This window comes from Pungitius pungitius, chromosome 20 (assembly GCF_949316345.1).
Source record: "Pungitius pungitius chromosome 20, fPunPun2.1, whole genome shotgun sequence".
NCBI lineage: Eukaryota > Metazoa > Chordata > Actinopteri > Perciformes > Gasterosteidae > Pungitius > Pungitius pungitius.
In genome coordinates, this window is record NC_084919.1 from 10,744,303 (window position 1) to 10,763,828 (window position 19,526).

General features: G+C 43.6%; 2 protein-coding genes across 3 annotated transcripts; both read right to left on the reverse strand.

Moving 5' to 3' along the window:
* Positions 1–8,383: 8,383 nt before the first annotated feature.
* Positions 8,384–13,354, reverse strand: slc30a1a (solute carrier family 30 member 1a). The gene is made up of 2 exons (XM_037449117.2): positions 12,396–13,354; positions 8,384–11,132 (listed from the first exon to the last, which is right to left on the reverse strand). Exons 1-2 carry the CDS (start codon positions 12,967–12,969, stop codon positions 10,231–10,233), a joined length of 1,476 nt encoding a protein of 491 aa, XP_037305014.1. The 5' UTR covers positions 12,970–13,354; the 3' UTR covers positions 8,384–10,230.
* Positions 13,355–13,989: 635 nt separating this feature from the next.
* On the reverse strand, positions 13,990–17,632 carry nek2 (NIMA-related kinase 2). Of its 2 annotated transcripts, none has more exons than XM_037449127.2 (9): positions 17,283–17,632; positions 16,773–16,990; positions 16,385–16,625; positions 16,149–16,231; positions 15,926–16,052; positions 15,605–15,839; positions 15,174–15,228; positions 14,970–15,047; positions 13,990–14,696 (listed from the first exon to the last, which is right to left on the reverse strand). In XM_037449127.2, the coding sequence occupies exons 1-9, from the start codon at positions 17,376–17,378 to the stop codon at positions 14,648–14,650; spliced, it is 1,182 nt and encodes a 393-aa protein (XP_037305024.2). In that variant the 5' UTR covers positions 17,379–17,632; the 3' UTR covers positions 13,990–14,647. The 2 variants fall into 2 exon arrangements, with proteins under 2 accessions (XP_037305024.2, XP_037305023.2); XM_037449126.2 differs by having other exon boundaries at positions 14,970–15,052; positions 17,283–17,630.
* Positions 17,633–19,526: the final 1,894 nt, after the last annotated feature.

The following is a 19,526-nucleotide window of genomic DNA, read 5'->3' on the forward strand; positions in this document are numbered from 1 at the left end:
GTCAACGGTCATTTAAAAGGAGCAGTGCTTTAAATAGGACATTAAACAAGATCCTGTAAAACAATAATAAGCAAATAGATCCAATGCTTTCACAGATGTGAGCAAAGAAATTGATTATAAATACATATTTGGCCCATTCTATCAAGGCATAACCACAATTTTAAGGTATTTGTGTGATCCTGCATTCAATGCAGCTTTTCAGAGGGCTATTACTCCGTTAAAGAGGTCATTACTTCACAGGTTCAAAGGTTGCTCCATGTGGCCGCTGTGTGTCTTCAGGTGGAAAGTTTGACCTTTTATCTGATGGAAAGGAGCTGCAGAGCGTAAAAATGAGCTTCATCAACCATGGAGATAGACTTTGTTAACCTTTCATTTCCTGTACCTTTTGATCCGTCTAGCACTCTACATCTGAACAATAGCATCTTAGCCGATATAAATCGGGCTGGAGTAGCTTGAGTTGTGATGGGTTTACCGGTTACTACGTCCTTCCCCCTCTGTAGGTCCCGTATTTACACACACACACATTTACATTTACACAGTACATGGCGGCACTCACACTGCTCACAGTCACGCCTTTGATCCGAATGAATAAACGAAGGCCTCCGACACATAAAGACAGTGTGATGACCTCATCTTGAAGGTGGCAGATGGGGAGGTAGGTCCCTGTAATCCAAACAGATGATAATCCCTCCACCACCGGGTTGTGGGTGGAGGGGCTGATGTTTGTCTGGGAGGGTTTCGGTTGAGCTGATTTGTTGCGAATGGCCCGGTGCTGATGGTCACACCAGGTTGGTCGACAGAAATCTCATTAAAACCGACTCTTCAATGCTTTGCAATGAATGCAAGATGATGGAGCCAGCCGCTGATTAGCTGGTTGTCTTTACAGACAAAAGTGTGAGACAATCTGTTAAATTGTGCTTTGTAGAAATGCTGGTAGGACACAAGTCCTGGCAACCTGTTTCCCTTGTTTTCCATCTTCAGCGTACTGTCACATGTCACATCAATCTCCTCATCTAACTCTGGGCACAGAGAGCAAAGACATGTTTTTATCCAAATGGCAGATTGTTTCTTTAAAGTTATGAGGGGAGATACATTTGTTGCTAGATTCATAGTAACGACCATGAGATTGAGTCTCTCTTTGCGATAATAGAAGTCACACTTTAATGAGATGCACTTGATTACCAGATATATTATCAGACATATCCTTCCTCCCTGGTGCGTCTGACACTTTTAAACTACTAAATGGGGCAACTGAAAGTGATATGCTAAAAGTCGTATTTTCTTTGTGGGTGAATCCATTATTTCTGTGTTAAAAAGCTGATTGCGTTTGAGAACTGCACCAGATGTCCCTGTTTTCCCGCGAACGAGCGGCTCCTGATACGTGAGCCTCTTTATCTGCAGGAAGGGATCAGCACAGTCGGTGAGTCAGAGTGAATCACGGGAGAGAGCCTCAACCAGTCGGCTAGCGCCGGAGGGACCTGTAATCCACACCACGCTGCTGTAATGCAGGCGGTTTTAAATTCTGACACATTGATGCCCTCACCATTTTGTGGCAATGCATTTTAGGGTACCAAATACTACTCTTTGTCACTATCTAGTGGTTCAAAAACATAACAGGATGGCCCTTCAATTCCAGGTCCCTTTCAACAGGTGACACATTTATGTTATAATTTAACTTAAGCACTTTAAATTCCTTTAATTATATTTTTTGCAACCTTTTTATGCAGTGCTATATTTGTATTTTACAGAATTGCAATAAAAAAAGGTGTTTAGTTAATCACATTCTATTCTATTTGAATGATGATCAATTTATCTCTGAATACTTAAAAAGATGTTTGTTTTTGTGTTTGATGGGTGCTATTGTTGCCTTGTTAAGCACCTTAACTTAAGGCCTACATAAGGACAATAAACATGGCATGATATCCATCAATATCTTTAGGTTGGAAACCCCCGTGAGAAGAGCTTGTCACCACTGCAGCGCACCACTAGAGGGAAGCTTCCTACCAGCCTGTGGCCTCCTTGTGTCTTCATCTCCACGGGGACTGCTTGTTGGGGTAATAAGAATAATCGGGCGGAGAAGGAAGAAAATAAACTCGTCTTGTTGTGAGAACCTCACATTCTTTTGTTGAAAGCCCTGAGCTGTTTGATCAAACCACACCTCCTGACCAAATATGAATCTACACACACACAAACACATTCCTCTACGGAGCTAATGACAACAGAACCGAGGGAAGGTGCTCCTGAGAGACACTTAGATAAACATCTAGTATGTGGGGGGGAATTAAGAAATACTTCTCTAGAGCTCGTGCAGCACATTAAAAGTAAGGCCTACTGGCCCAGTGAAGGAACAAGCAGTTCGTGTCCTGGACCAAACTCTCAGACTCTTTGCACTCGGCACCGAAATGAGCAACAATTTGACGATGAGCCGCCCTCAAAACAAACTGACATTAAGAGTTAATTCTTAAAAAAAAACAGGGGAAGATATTCTCTGTTGTTATAATAATAAATGAAATAACTAACCACTGGAATTAGTACACTGAATCAAGTGTTGGGAAGTAAATAAGTAGCTGGTGGATATAATTTATGCTCAATATACAGGTGAAACTTGAAAAATTACAATATGTTGCAAAAGCTCATTACTTTCAGTAATTCAACTTAAAAGGTGAAACTAATATATTATATAGACTCATTACATGCGAAGTGAGATATTTCAAGCCCTTATTTGATATAATTTTGATGATTATGGCTATATAATATATATATATATATATATATACCAATATATTAGTTTCATCTTTTAAGTTAAACAACTGAAAGTAATGAGCTTTTGCACGAAGTGTAATGGCAAAAATAAATGTAACTCTTCTAAATGCTTCATTGTATAACCAGTTTATTAATTGAAAGTGCGGAGATGGCAAAGGCCATGGTATAAGAACTGCCATGGATGAGATGGATCCAGCGTCCTAGCTGTAGAGACTAAACAAAGTGGGTCATATGTGTATAAACAGATTTGTTTTCAAGTGTTGGGAGGGCGAGGCCATGGTCAAAGAACTGACGTGTCTCACATGGATTAGATGTCCCCAGTATCCTGGCTGTAGATACCCAACAAGGTGGTCAAGGTTTCTGTTGACGCCACCGATGACTGAACTTGGGTATAAGAAGTGCCTCGTTCTGTTGGGGGGCGAGGAGGTTCATGACAGTGTGCAGAGCACGTAGCTGTTGTGACCTTTCTTCCCTTGCAAGGAAATAAACGTAGAAAGACATATTTGACTCAGAGCCTTTTGTTTCTTACTTTACGATTGTCTGTGCAAAATGTGTGAAAAAGCGGGGGGGACTCTCAGAAGATGTGTGAGCAGCGGGATGCGGAGGGAGTTCCTGGACACAGAGAAGTAAACAGAGAGATTGGGCGATTAAAGAAATAGGAGCCCAGAGGGTGTGAACAGCTGAGTAAACCAATGAATTAAGCTGCTGCATTTTACTCACTGCTCAGCAACATAACTACAATCCTAAAACCCTTCATTCTCATTTCCTGAGCTTCTTCCTCATCTGCGTCACTACAACCGCCAACAAGAATCCCCCCCAAAGCCGTGAAATGAAAGTGGTGTTCAGTAACGTCTGACTGCTGCCTTCTGCTGTGACTCGGGGAGGGAAGTTCAGGGCACATCACATGAGCGCAGTGGGGGAAAAAAACAACCCGGATTTGCTGACATACCCTTTTTTTTCTGGCCTTTGTCCAATGTCCCATTTCACTAGAAAAGCCTGGGTGGACTGCGTACTGAGGTCAGGGAATCTGTGCTGGGAGCTGGAAACTCTCATAGCTCATGAGGGTCTGAGCTTTTCGGATAAGCCGGCATTAAGAAATATTAAGCTCAGTAACACCTCATAATGGAACAGTTACAGGTTCAAAGTAACTGAGCCCCTTTAATGCTATTTGTTAAAAACCCATGAGCTGCCTTAAGGTCCTTACATATCCTTTTTCAAGTTTAACATTTTGAGAATTACGCTTATTCTGCTTTTACAACATGTGGAATAGAGAGAGGAAAGAATGCTCTGTTTAAAGTAGCACTACATCTGTTGCTCACAGGATACATCCGGGTTCTTCTATATTATTAGGTGTCATTAGGTCGTATTTATTATAACTTTCAAGAGAATCCAAGCTTTCCAGTTGATGACGTGGTTGTTGGTGACGATGCTTTTTAAGTCACACGCTGACATTAACAGTTGATCCGATATGAAATGAATGCGGCATATTTCACTTTCTAGCCAAACGTTGAATGAGAATATCAACATCCCCCTCATGTTTGAGAATATTCTAACCAGAAAATCCCCATTTGTATTTCAAATGCTCACCATTGGCTCATTGGATGTAAACAACGTGCGATTTAGCAATAAATACAAAATGTGGCTGAGGGTTATAGCTCAAGGCGTCATACATGTTTTAATGTGTATTTCTAATTTTAAGGCAGCAACTAAAAGTTTTTGCAACATTTTCAGGAGACAGAGAGAAGAAGAATATTTTCACAGATGTGTGTGTGTGTGTGTATCTGTGTTGGGGAGTTCATCAAATCCAAATAAATCAGCTACTCCTCAGCAATGAGTCTGCTGTTTTCACAGAATTCCTCTTGTCGGTAGTCACACACATCCTTGTGATAATGTGTGTCGGTGTGGGAAGGGATGAGGTACTGTTTGTGTAACGGCAGCCTTTGTTTGTTTCCAAAGATCAATGTGAACCAGGAAAATGTGTGCGCTGGAGGAGCAGGGCATCAGGAGCGAGGGAGAGCCGCGGACCCATTGTGTAACAGCCAGAATTAACCGCATTGTGCGCGAGCAAAATGCATAGTCATCACTGATTAGGCCTCACGCGTTTATTACGTTGCTTAATTTACGTAATACCAACGTTGGCGAAGCTTTCGCCGAGGTCGACAAGCGCCCGACAAGACCTGTGGAGCCACGTTACCATGCTGCTGGTCACTGAAGGTCCAATAATGCATAGAAGCGCATAAGTCTAAGTGATGTGTCAGAAATAGTATATGGTTGCGTTGCATTATACAGGTAGTGCAGATAGTGAGGCGCTCTGACAGCTTTGAGGGGCGCGGCTTATTGGAAGGACAATTCCTTGAGTCCCTGAAGTGACTGATAGGGGCTGTTCAAATAGGCCACATATCTTTACTGTATGTAGATTGCATTATCACAGAAAGGGGGGAGAGTGGGCGCGTTGTGCGTTAATCGTCCCTCGGCCCGGAGTTGTTAGCACTCTTTCTGTCACTGGGATGAGTTGATTATTGCTGGTTGAACCCGCTCACCTCGTGATCAAAGTCTGAGAGGTGACGATACAGTGCAGCCAATCAGTGAAACATTAACCCAAAGTCTTTTCCCCCTGAGAAAACACCATTTTGGATTTCTCACTTTGTTATAATCATACACAGAGGACCATTACCTTCCTTGCTTTCTTTCCATCTTTGTATCTCCCATGTGCCACGGCATTTCGACCATAGAGTATTGGTGGAGTCCGTTGGAGGTTTCCAGGTTCATGGTTGGTGAACAACACGTGGACACCAGCACCTCTGGAGCTCACTAGCGAGTCGAGGGTCTCCGTGGTGATCTGGAGACCTCAAGGCGAAGACAAGGCTCCACACACAAACCACCACAGATGGTCGTCACAGAGCTGGTTCACATTCCAGCCCTACTAATCCCTCTCAGAGATGGACAAGTCTTTTGTGAGTACAAACTTGCCTTGTGGTCAGATGAAAGGTTTCTGAGAGGAGTGTGGGAGAGGACCATGCATAAATCCAAGGAGATTCTCGGGTTTTTTCCCTCTATGCGGCCAAGGTTTTGGTCATCAAGTATTTGTTATAGTGTCAACCTCCTGTTGGTGCTTGGTGGAAATGTCTTTGGCTCAAACCCAAGTCAGGAGGATTTATCCTCTGGGGAACAAAAGTAGCTGTTTTATAGTTGAAACATTTCAGTCTGACTGAGAGCCCAACGCTGTAATCAGTAGAGCCCAGAAGGAACCAAATAAAAAGGAACCAACAGAATGGTACCGTTTCAGGCCCGTTGCTATAGAGCTTGAAAAAGTGAATAAAAAAAATAAAAGTGCTGTTGAGAACGTGCAGAAAAAGAAAGTGAAACAAGCTGTAGACGTCTTCCTTATTTCCTTATTTAAATCCGATCAAGTAATCCTCACAACTAAAAACTGCCTCAATCGCCCAAAACTGGACGCATTTATTCTGTATGAATTGGTTAAAAGGTGGAAGTTTGGATTTTGGGCCACGTGTCAGTTTCAGTTCACTATTTCACCGAAAGAAAAAAACGTAGACAGACCAGCACGAGTTTTGTTAGACCACAAAGCAAAATACGACAAGTGAAAAGGCAACACATTCCAGCCAGTGCTGTTATAAAGATGTCATGATGTCATGTTCAGGCCTTTGATGACATGTTACGCCATGAGTCCAGCTCCTGAGAGGATTCCAGCAGCAGCAGTGTGGTCTATGTGGGACCATGTGACACTTGAACCAAGCTTTGGAGTCGCTGATTGCAGCTTCAACACAGTTATCGCTTTTTATCTTGACACTCTGCCCAATATGTATCCCAATTTTTTTATTGATCTACGGCTTTTCTTTAAATGTTTCTCTAAATCTTTTTGTTTTTTTTGTTTAAAGGAATTGTTTGGCTCCTTAATGATCATGTTGTACATCATGTGTAGGTTTTACAAAGTACCTCTGATGCCACTTTTTCTATTTGTAAATGGATGCTGGTTTTGGGGATTGGAATAAATCAGTGACACGTGACAGGGTACATGCAGGAGTTCCGCCTCACCGGGGCGCCTCTTTTGTGGTTTTGTTTGTACAAACGCTGTGTTGGCAAAGGTGAATCCATTTAGCAGCAGAGTGACCTTTCACCCTCAAGTCCAGTGTCCACCCCCAACCCCCCCCCCCCCCCCCCTCACAACCTCAGCCTCATGCCCTGCTCACCCTGTTAGAAAATCACAAAGCCAGAGAGACAGATGGCGTAGTGTGACCACCAACACACACACACACACACACACACACACACACACACATGCAGAAACAGACGGCAGGGTCAGACCAGTACATGGGCTGGGTTCAGGGCCTAAAATATCCATTGGTCATGTGGTCTCTTCCTGTTATGGATGTTCGTGCCTGTTTAACACTCACAACAAATCTGACACTTTGGTGAAATTCAATAAATTCATCCAGATAGTAAAGTTTTTATTTGTATTTGTTCACCATTTGAAAAGATGACTGGAAGATACAATGAATTTGTTCGAAAGTTTGTGAGGAAATTTGCTAAAATGTTAAAATTCAACAATTTTGAAACTTGGCCGATGGGTTTATGCACTTAATCAATATGTAAAGAACAAAAGAATCCATTCACTGTTAGGAACTAGCTGTAACAACACACAGGAGGCCCGGCCTCAGCAGTGGATGCACACAGACCACCTCTACTGCCCCCCCTCCCCCCTCTTACATAAGTCCCGTCAGCAGCCGCTCAAAACTCGCATTTAAGCAGCGCGCCCGCCTCCTCACACCTCAGGGCCCAGTGGTGAGGTGCTGTGACCACATGACGCTCCACAACTCCCCTGGGACCGTTATTACTGAGTAGTGAGCCACACACATCCTGTTGTGGTGGTGCAGGCCAACGTGTGGGAGCTTTACCTGCAATTGGTTTGTTTGTGTGGTTTTATTTCAAATCTGTTGATCGTCAGTAAATGTGTCTTATTGACATTTTTACCCCAAAAGTAAAAACATACATTCACTCGAGTAGTGGAGTGTTAGTGGAGGTTTGAGGTACCCAGTGAGGTTTTTATGATACATTAAACTTTTCAGGTGGCAAAATGTACATTATAAGTGAGTTATTGTGTTCCATTCGGCTGATTGTTGTGCTTAAAGTTTTTCTAATTGTTGTGCATGCACTTTTTGAAATGTATGAATAACAGTTTGGAATAGTTTTACGAAACTACAAAATAAACTTTGTACCAAAAAACATTTTTGAAGATCAATGTCACTCGCAATAAAAATGAAATTTAAAAAAAAGTACTTTGCCAATACTACTTGTTTTACATAAGTGAGGTTTTTGATGCAATGAATTGTTTTTACATTGAATCATTGATTCATTTTTTCAAATAAAGGTTCTGATTAACTACCTTTAGTCTATAAGCGATGTAGAAATAAGGAATTATGTCGCCCTGTGCAGAACCCGTCCTTCTTCAGAGCTACCGCTTCTCTTTTATCTCCTTTCTTTTACTAAAGTGGATTATAGAGCAGGTTCTGAGGCAACAGCCCCCTGGACACAGACCAGTCACTGTATTTAACATACAGCCTGTAAAAAGACCCGACACCCACAGAGTGGAAGAAACAAAAAAAACGTTGTAGTCACAACATCTCTTTATGTTCATGTTTCATCTCATTGTAGTTGATGTACATTCACTTACTTTACAGTCATTGCTTGTTTCTGTAAATGACATTTGAAAAAGAACTACATTATCTTTGACTGGAAAGCTTACAAATAAGACAGCTGACAAATTTGGGTTTATCAACTGTACCAAACAGACATTTCTTTTTTTATTTCACAATGACACATTGGACAGGTACTGTAGATATATAGTATACCAAAAACACATCAGTTGACATGTCATATCTAAAATAAACAAAAAACACTTTTTCCCCCAATTTGCACAGAGAGCAAGTCTTAAAAACAGAATAAAAGTAACCAAACATGAAAGAATGCGTCATAATACATTTCTATATTGCATACACATTTACTCAGGAGTGGGAATCTGAACCACATCAATGGACCACCTTTAAATGATATCAGTGGCGATGAGGGAAAATTCACCGATTTGCAAAGGCCACAATTTGGACTTAAGCAAAAGCTCAAGTGTCCAAAGCAGGACACAAAAAAACACCGAGACATCCCCCCCCCCCACAGGTACGAGTAATGTTGGAGTATACCAGCAGGCACTGGTGAGCAGCTTTGTGGAGCTCCTGAAAGTCGAACACCGGGTCTCGGTTTGGTCATGCAAATGTAGAAGAACGTCACAGAAATATATTTCATAAAAAAAAGAGAAAAAAAAGATCCTCCCTCAAGGTGGATTGTGACATGGTGCCGAACACATTCGTGGGGGTTAGTAACGAAAATCATCGGCGATCACCAGAGAGCTTCCCAGTAGAGATTCATACAAAGAAGAGTGTTTTCATTAATAGCATCTGGTTCTCCTTTTGTCACAACACACCGAAGCCATCGGACCTGTGAGTGTCAGTCACACTACGGCCACCAATCGCCGCCTTACCGACAGCACGTCTTTCTGTATTTTAAAAAGGCAAGGTGAGAGGTGTTGATACGCCTTTTGTATCCAACGAATGACTGCAAGTTAAACCTAGCCAAGGCCAGAGAAGAGTCTTGAGAAACAAAATCACTATAAAAACGTCATATTCGAAAAAAGAAAACTACAGCATAGATGGTCTGTCAAAAAAAATAAAAAAATGAGACAGAAAAATTGCAAGAAATTTAGCTATCAATCAAACTAAACATTCCAAACAGCATTTACAGAGAGAAATAAATCCTTTCTAATAACTTAAAAAAAACTTAAATTATTAAACAATACTCTTCCATTTGGGGCCACAGGGTCCGAAAATAGATCTGCTCAAAGCCAACGCTAAAAACAAAAGAGGTATTCTCTTTGCCAACAGGCCCAAAGGCTAAACAACTGAACCGAGTGATGTGCATGTGTTGTGTGTCCTTTAAGAGGAGAGAAGGTCTCTCGGTTCCCTTCAGTCTTGCAGTGAGAAGCTTTGGCACAGAAACCCCACGGGATGAGATGACGGCTATCACAGGGGAACACGTAGCGGGCCTCGCTGCGCTCCCGGAGGAAATGCAGCACGCGAACCCCCGACATGCAACGTCGCCACGGCAACAAGAGAGGGGCCAAAGAGACGGAGGAGAGCCTGGGAGAGAGGGAATGAAAATGGGTATACAAAGAGAGGAAAGATGGCAGGAATGACTCAAGTACGAGGACACTGAAGGGTTATTATTTGTTTTGCCATAAAAAAAAGGGGCGATGACAGAAACCACATGCTATGGAAAAGGAGTTCTTGTTCGGGCCACGACAGAGCCTGCAGGTCGGATAGATAACAGCGTCCATGACAATTATTTCAGTCCAGTGTGGTGGTTTCTCCAGCTTCTCCTCCGTCTCCCTCCATCCCCTCCATCTCACAGAGACGACTCCACCTCCCGGGCGACGGCGACCGCGGCCTCTGACCGAGGGCACACCTCGATCCCTGCAGCCTGCTCCGGGGTCTCCACGATCACCTCCAGGGCCGACGCGGCAGCGGCTTTGCAGTCACTGCTGGCCTTCTTCTCAGAGCCCGGGTTCTGTTTGTCCGCGGAGCCGCAGCACAGCTTGGGGGCACACTGAGTCCGACAGGAGAGCTCGCAGAGGGAGTCCCGGGACTCGGAGTTGAACGTGACGAACTCGGGCTGGATGGTGGTGGCGTGGATGCCCTCGTCGTGGAAGAAGTCCTTGATGCGCTTGGCCACCTCCATGTACGATGTGGGGTCGTGGCACTTGATGTGTGCCGTCGCGATGATGCGACTGCCGGCCAGCTGCCAGATGTGCAGCTCGTGGATGGCCAGGACACCTTCCAGCCCCAGCAGGCGCTCGTTGAGTCGGTTCATGTTGATCTGCTTGGGCACGGTCTGCAGGAGGATGAGGGCGGACTCTTTGAGCAGCGGGTAGGTGGTATACAGCAGGATGCACACCATGATGATGCAGAGGGTGGGGTCCAGGTAGAGAACCCAGCAGGGGCCGGCGGACTTCATGGCAGGCATGGTGGGACCTTCCAGCAGGTCGACCAGCGTGTGGTTGACATGGTGGTGGTCCGTGGTGTGGCTGTTGATGCACGGGTTCAAGCACATCTCCCCTTCTACGCAGGGCTGCCACACAAAGGTAAAGATTAAAGAATTGACCACCACAATGACAGAGCCCAGGGCGTCGCCCAACACGTGCAGGAAAACGCCGCGCATGTTGAGCTGCGACGCAGCGTCATGCTCCATCTCCTCAAAGTGGGGGCTGCCGTTCATCTGCACATCTGCGTTGTCTTTAGAGCTGATTTCTGAAGGTTAAAAAGAACAGGGTAGATAAGAAGATGGGACTTGAAGTGGACTTTTTATGAATCAACTGTTATAACACTACACATTTAAAATAGATATAGACAACAAAGTCTATTCAAAACATCAATATTTCTACGAAATTTCAGGCAAAACACAAAACAAGCCCAACAAGCTCACTGCAGTTCCCACGAACAAATTAGCCAGCATGCTACGAGATGCAGATAAAATCAATGGCGACCTGTTGCTGAATTGCTAAGTTACATCATTTGGGGTCAAAGCACAAGTTTGAAAGTCAGCCTGCAATGTTATCAGGTGAAACACGTTGCAGCCGATTCATCAAAAAGTTAAAGGGATTCTGTCAATTTACGAACAAAACTTGAGCCCCACCTAAAAAGGGCCGCTGTGGGACACAATGGGGCTTCAACGCCCATGCTGGATTATATAAAAGAAAATATATACCCAAACAAACACGACAGTGAATCACACCAAGTTCAGTTAGTAATTGGAAGCAGTGTGGTAGGTTACACGGCTCTGAGGGAACAGCACCTGAGCAATGGCTGCTCTCTTCCATGCCGGGGCCCCACAGGGTCATTCGTCAGCAGCTAATGGCGTGGGCCGGGCCGTGTGCTCCTTCGTTACACTGATGTATGACCGAGTAACAGCCCTCAGAGTGTGTGTGTGTGTGTGGGGGGGGGTGGGGGGGGACTAGTTTGAATCCAAGAGTATTTTTCCTCAGAAACTGTGGGCAATGTGAGTAACACACAAGAGTGTACGGTGTACCAAGAATGTTGGTCGATGAGACGCTTAACTTAACTTACAAGTTGGAACTTGTGAAAAACCGGATGTTATGACAGCAGCTTCTAGAAATAATTCATTAAAAGCCATTTGATAGTGGCCATTGTTTTCCAAGGCCTGAAAGCTGATGCCATGAGTGAAGAAGGCCACGTTTTCCATCGCTAGAACACCACCCCCTTAAAATAATACCTATCTGATAACAAATGCGTTGGTTTTAATTCCACTGTCACAGATGAGACCGTAAGGATTAGTCACTCAGACAGGTTGTCCTCCAGGAACGTTGAAGACCTCTACTGTTATGCAATGGAGACAAAGTGTGGCACATGCACACAAACCATGCTGGAGTAACCAGGCTGGGGCCCTTTACACTTGATATGCAATGTACACTTTAAGGTTAAATTACAGTTTTAAATACGGAGAGGAGAAATAACAACAAATACTCTTTACACACAGTTGTGACAGGTACATACCGTTTCTCGGCCTCGCTTCCCCCGGGCTGTTGTGACTCGCCACCAAGATGTTGGTCTCCTCTCCCGAGGACCCATTGCCAGCCTGCTGGGACTTCCCAGCTTTGCCCCTCTTGTGCTTGTTTCCGTGAGAGTGTCCTCCGTGGGAATGTCCGTGTCCTCCGCCGGCGTGGCCGCGGAACAGGCAGAGCCCGAGCAGGTTGATCAGGAGCCCCGCGGCGCCGACTCCGGCGACCACCAGCGGACTCTCGATCTCGTGGGGCTCGGTGAAGCGCTCCACAGCCTCCAGGACGATGGTGAAGCACAGCGCCGTGAGGAAGACGGCGTTGACAAGAGCCCCCATCACTTCCGCCCGGATCCACCCGAAGGTGTTTTTGTCGGTCGCGTGGGTTTTCTCGGCAAATCGCACCGCGACCAAAGCCACGACCAGCGCAATGACATCCGACAACATGTGAAAGGAGTCCGACAGCATTGACAGGGACGAAGTCATCCGACTGACCACCACTTCCACGATGAAAAAACCAAAAGTCAACGAGAGCATGCATAGCAGCCTCACGCGATTAGGCTCACAAGTCATTTTTCTTCCTTGTCAGTCCTTCGTCGAGTCTAGTTTGAATAACGCTTTACTTGTGTTTTCTAACGAGCTCACCGGGACATCGGCTAACGTTAGCTAGCTCTTCGTTTTAACACAGCTCCGGGCTAAAGGTTTACCTTAAGCTAGCTGGCTTCCGAAGACAATACGATCGATGCTAACAGCGTCTTTACACACCACCGTATTCCAGCGACGGCAGCATCACTCGGCTAGATCTGAAGACAACCGCGGGTATAATGTATCGGGCCGATTATTCTAGCTATCGTAGAGATAGACTGGTCGACACAACGATATTCCAGATACGTTTGCCAACGAGCTTCGGTTTGCAGACGGCTGAAACTTTGCACCCGAGCCGGTAAACTTTCCACACGGAACACGGCGCACAATGACACGCCCTGGGCGATTCCTATTGGCGAAAAGGACAAAAGCTTGAATTTAATTGGTCGGTTTGTGCAATTCTCCCAGGTAGGCGGAGTCGACAAGCCAAACGACAGCGGTTGCTAAGCACGCTGACCGCGCCTGTAATCTCGCGATGATTAATGTTTACTGTAAATTGATGAATTATCGTTAACACATTTCAAAGACCTAATTAACACCAACAAACATAGGTTTGAAAAGGGGAAAGTGATTGTCCTTTTCCGCATTAGCCTTCTTCATTGATGAGTTTTGAGTGATTTTCATCATTGAACATTCAGCAAGTTAAAAAGATTTCAATAGATCCTAGTTCAAATATCTGTTAAATATTGGTCTATGGTGTGATGTTCTTTGTGTCTCATTTCAAAAGTCTTACTGTTTTATGGTTCAGAATGTGTTTAACTGGTAACAATGTAATAATTATGTTCCTCTGTGTTTACATAAACAAATGTATTCAGTATGTAGTAGTTTTTTAGTAAACAAAAAAGAATGAAATCCATGCTAATCATTGCTGGAAACCTATCTTGTTCATCTTTAAATTCAATCAACTACAACGCAAAGGCCTATTATTGAAAAAAAAAGGATTATAAATCTCCTTTAATCATGGACTTTAATCTGCTATTAATCAACAAACAATTTCAGGTGTGAAGACCCAATGCATTGTCTACAATCATCAGCAATAGTCCCATTTGATTAGCCAACTTCTCATGGGTATCTAGTGACCTCTTGTGGGAGGTATGCCTTTATGAAACACTACAGAGCATACGTAGTAAATTGTAGTAGAAATCTAAAACAACTTTGTCATTTGGTTGACTAAGTATGCATGTATATATATATTATTATTAATAATAAATAGTACATATATAGCATGCCTTCAGTTTCTTTGGCAGAATGCAAATCAGGATGAACATTCTTATTGTAATAATTTAAAACTAAAATAAGTGGTTAATAGGAAATGCAATACAAAACCATTTACCCGTCACAATCATTCAGCACAGTTGGTATTGCAGCAGGAAGTTGTTTTTCACATTATCATACATGTCCTAACAATATTTTTCTATTTCGTATTGGATTCAAATCCCAATCACTCCTTCAGTTAATCTATTTTAACAGTCCTTCTGCTCTGGAACCGGGAGACCTTTTCCATTTCAGTGTTTAAGCACGCAGCTTCGCCGCCTTCAGCCTCCTCAAAATCAGCTCGTGGGACGTCTCACTCTGATGGCTTTTGGGCCGCTGGTTCTCTTTGCTCTCACCGGCAAAGTGGACCTTCCTCTTGCCAGGGGAGAGGTTCTCCACATCTGTGACCAAACAGTAGGGAGTCACTGATTAAAGATCAACTCTAAATTGTCGGGTACACGTGATAACAGTCACCAACACAACTGCTAGATTTCAGATTGTTAGGTGTGTAAAAATGATTTATTGATGTACAAAAACAATTTACATGATTTAAAAAAGCAATAAATTAAGTCGATTTAAGTCCACATTGCAGACGGAAGCACAATACCATAAAAACATTGCTCAGTTCTTGTCTCGATTGAGTAAGTCCAGAGGCCTCCGATTAATTGCCATACCTATGTCTTTGCCATAGAACGGCTCCACATCCTTCTGCTTCTGTTGCTGTAGACGGGTGTAACTCTTCAGTAAGCTCTCTGCTCTGGAACGGTAGATTGGCATAAGGAGTGAACGCCAAGATCAGTTGGTGATAAACATTGTAGGATGGTCACAATAGAAAAAGTGTAAATTATTGCATTTCTAGCCTTAAAGAAACTGTTTACCTGGCGAGCCTCTCATTTGACAGTTGCTCACGAAGACAAAGCTCCTGCTCTCTTTCTGCAATGAATGGACAAAATAAAAGCTTTCTTCCATTCTTTCTTGCAGTATCATTTCGGTATTTGCGCATACACACTTTAATAACATTTGACTGCAATACACAAATGCTTGTTCCAGTTGAAAACAGAAAACATAGTTTACCTGTTGAAAACAAATCTTTTAGGCCTCAATACAATAGGACAACATAGACATGATTATACTAATCCCCCCTAGTCTCCCCCTTTATAAAGCTATTTACATACCATTTGGCCATGGATATTTGAAAATACTTTTTTTTACAAAATAAAGATTTTCAATGTGCTAAAACTCCCCACTAATCCCTTACTGATGTGGGTCTGCTTGGCACAGAGGGAACTAGAAATAAAAAAAGTCTCACGCTCCAGCCTTTTCTCGCGTTCCTTCAGGGCCTTTTCTCGTTCTTGGATTGCTTGTTTCCTGAGTTCAAGTTCAGCTGCAGAGGGGGCCACCGGTTCAGACGGCCTGTTAAGGGGACAGTCCGAGTCTGCGGATCTCCTTCGGAGCCGCACTTGTGCCCTCCTCTCCTCCTCAGCAACAGCATCAGCCAACAGGCGGCTCTGGAGAATGGACTCCACAGAGGGCCTCAGATAGTCCTATAAACAAAGAAACACTACTGAACTCCAGCTAAATGAAAACATCATTATTTTAGCTGGTAGCACAAGTAAAAGGGATTTCTAACCTTCAGGTTGAGCATTTTACAGATTAAGGTGTTCAGTTCCTCAGAGTAGCGGTATGGAATTCTTTTGAACTTGCCCTCTCTGATCCTCTCCGCCAGCTCTTTTTGGTTGCAAGCAGTGAACGGAGGGCTAAATCGGAGGAATCAAGGAAACGCATCAGTCACATTCAAGAAGCCGCATCGTAGAGAAATCGGCAATGACAAAAATAGATGTTCTTTTACTTACGACAATGCACACAGTTCATACAGCAAACATCCCAGTGACCAAATATCTGATTTCTCGTTGTACGACATTCGGTCTATTTGTTCCTGAAATAAAGGAAACGTTGAATTAGTTGAAAACATGGCTTCTTGCAGTGCTTTCCCCCTTGTTATAATGATTGGGGAAACACTGACTTGGATTACTTTCAGAAAAGCCAAAGGATCAGGTCACGTTTGCTAAAACAAGATTAAACAACTCACTGGCGACATGTAGTACGGTGTCCCCACAAACGTCTTTGCAAAACTGGTGTCATGGTTCAGGATCCTTGCAAGGCCAAAGTCTCCGAGCTTGACATTCTGTTTGATGTCGAGGAAGATGTTGGCTGGTTTCAGGTCTCGATGAAGAACTGCCGCTCTACCGTCACTGCGTCTGTGGCACTCCTTCAGGGCCAACGTGAGCTGTGCCATGACACGCAGGACAAACTGCTCCTCTAAATAACGCCTGCCACGGTGAAAATACACACTTAATTCTGCTGATGCCATCAGGGGAGCACGGGTGCAGAAAGGAAACAAACAATACCTTTTACAATGCACATAAGCGCATAAACTGTAGTACATTGTGGTATTCAAGGGAAAGGATCATTGTCACCTTTCCTTGATGCACCGGGTGATGAGGCTGGACAGGTCTCCACCTTCACAGTACTCCATAATGATGTACAACGTTGTGGTAGTCCGGTCTATGATGCGGTCGTAGTACCGCACTATGTTTGGGTTCCTCAGCTCCCTTAGGAGGTTCACCTCAGACACCAGCATCTGCTTCTCATTCTCTGCCATGGTGCCATAGTCCAGCTCCTTCCACAACAGGATCTGGGGACAAAGGAGGTTTTAGTATTGAAAGAGATAACGGCATTTAAAAAATGTTGGTTACACGATGGAAATACCCCTGAAGATTCATCATTTAAGGTGAAGACGTTTTAGATTAATTGACTTAACTATGTACACCCGTGTGTTTTTTTTGCCTCCATTAAACGTTTCAGCTCCCTTTAATTCCCAAAACACGTTAATTATTGCCACACGTTGACGGCTCAACCAACGATAAACCTCCCTCGCGCAGGAAAACGTTACGGAACGATAAACGAAATGTGTGAAAGTTACTCACTTTCCCATCGTGTTTCCGTCTTATTTTCTGGCATTTTCCATAGGAACCTGAGCCTATGCTAAACAACACCTCGTAATCCTCAACACGGGACGGCATCTTCCTAACAACCGAATACAACGTTACCAGACGGTAAAGCTGGGTTGTAGTTGAACATAAAGTTGAACCAGCAACTTCCGAATTACTGTTTTAGCTTTACGTTTGAGCTGCGGATGCTTTTGTTGACGATGAAGATGCAGAAAGAGACCAAATGTTTAGCGATCCTTTTCAAAACAGGAAGCGTTTGCGCTCGTTTTAAATTGGTGCCGAAATCCTCCCCAATGATTGGCCGGCCTCGTCTCCAAGCTGACTTCTGATTGGACAGGGCGAGGATACAAATTAAAGGTTGCTTGGCGTCTGAACCCCGCGAGAGTAGAGCGGGTAGATGACGCGTGCTCACGGCACCACGTGGTGGCGCAAAAAACTCGATGAAGTGAAGGCACGAAATAAGGTGTGATCATTAGATGCATTCAGGGAAATTAGAGTTTTTCGTTAATGTTCAATAGATTTCTAAAGGTCTCGACTGAATACATGTAATACTTGAACTTCTATTAATCCTGAGCGTATTGAATAATCTGCTGGAACCCAACCATTCATTTTAACAGGAAATAAAAAAAACTGACAAATCACAACATAAATACACTTGGATGTTTGGCCTTATATGTTTGGTTTGGTGTAGCAGTGTATTGGCATGACTACCCTTTTCCTCTTTGAAAGATATAGGCCTACTTATTTTGAACAGGAATCACTATTTGAAATATTCACATTAGCATCATGTGTTAAATGTGATATATACCTATATATTGATTTCTGACTCTTTTAGCTGAAGCCCAAGGACTTTTTCTCAATGCTACGTAAAAGCAGCTGTCTAGAAAATGAATCAAGCAAACGTAAGAAAAGCTCACCAAAAAGGCATAGACCTTTAAGTCTTCACAAATATCTGACATTTTACAAAACCAATGATTCAAATATTAAATTTTAAAAAAAGTAAATTATATGTATGTTATTTAAACTGTCCTTTTTGGATATTCAAATGTTTTATATTTTTTGTGCCTAAAATACAAGTTGAGTGAACACACATATACTAATAGTTTTACAAGGAACAACTTCCATCTCAGCACTGAGCCGGTGTTGTTAATGGCTTTTTGGTCTTCTCACAAGAATTACATTTGAGCAATCACGTGTATAAGTTCATCTAGCTGAAACTGGTTTGATCTGGCTTTTGGCTGGAGTAACATCATGAACATTTTATTTTACATTTCAGATTCCCTACATATGGCAGATAATACATCATGTTCTCATTCAAAAGTTAATTTCGATGTCCGAGTCCCGCTTTGAGTCCTTCTTCAGTAGCATCCCTCTCAGCGGAGAAGCCTCGGTAACAGTTGTGTTCAAACGATCCTCTTTCTGCTGCCAGTACTCTCACAGACAAAACTCCCTCCACCAAGGGCGTGAGCGCCAGAGCCGGTCGGTCAGTCTACCTCTGCAAAGGTCACGCCTACAAAGAGCTGGAGGAGTTTGGACAACAGCCAGGAACAGTGGATGGAGGGGGGTGGGGGTAGAGCGGGAAACCACAAAAAAAACAGTTGGGTCACGTGCAGGAAGCCGCGCCAACGCCAGAGTTCGACAGCTTCATCTGAGGATGACCTCTCCACCCCGGCCCGGGGTCACAGGGATGCCGTTGGGGGGGGGGGGGGGGGGTGGATACCATACTATATACCTCCCTCTCTTTTCTTATTGATAGCAGTGTCATTCAGAGGACCATCTCAAAGCCAAATTCCTTGTATGTGTAAATGTTCCTGATCCCTGAATCAAATACACACAAAAGGTGACATTCTTTATCTCATCACAATCACCTGGTTGCTTCATTTTCTTTTTACTTTGACTCCAGAGAACAAACAAAAGTAATAAGAATAGTTTTGTATTTTAGGAAATATTGTCATTTGCTTTATCGCAGAGAGCATAAAGACCCCTCCCATCATGAATGAAGGCTTCAGCCAGCAGCAGTTTAGCTTAGCATAAAGACAAAGGAGGCAGCTAGCGTAGCGCTAAAGCTCACCCAGAAGCACTATGACCGTTTCATTCATGCAGAACAAAGTGCAGGGACGATAACAAAAGCAGTTTCCTTTTTATGTGCAGTGGCTTATACTGTCAAGACGAGTCGTAGTGAAATTCTGTTTGCCTCTTTTGTATTTGGTGCTTGACAGA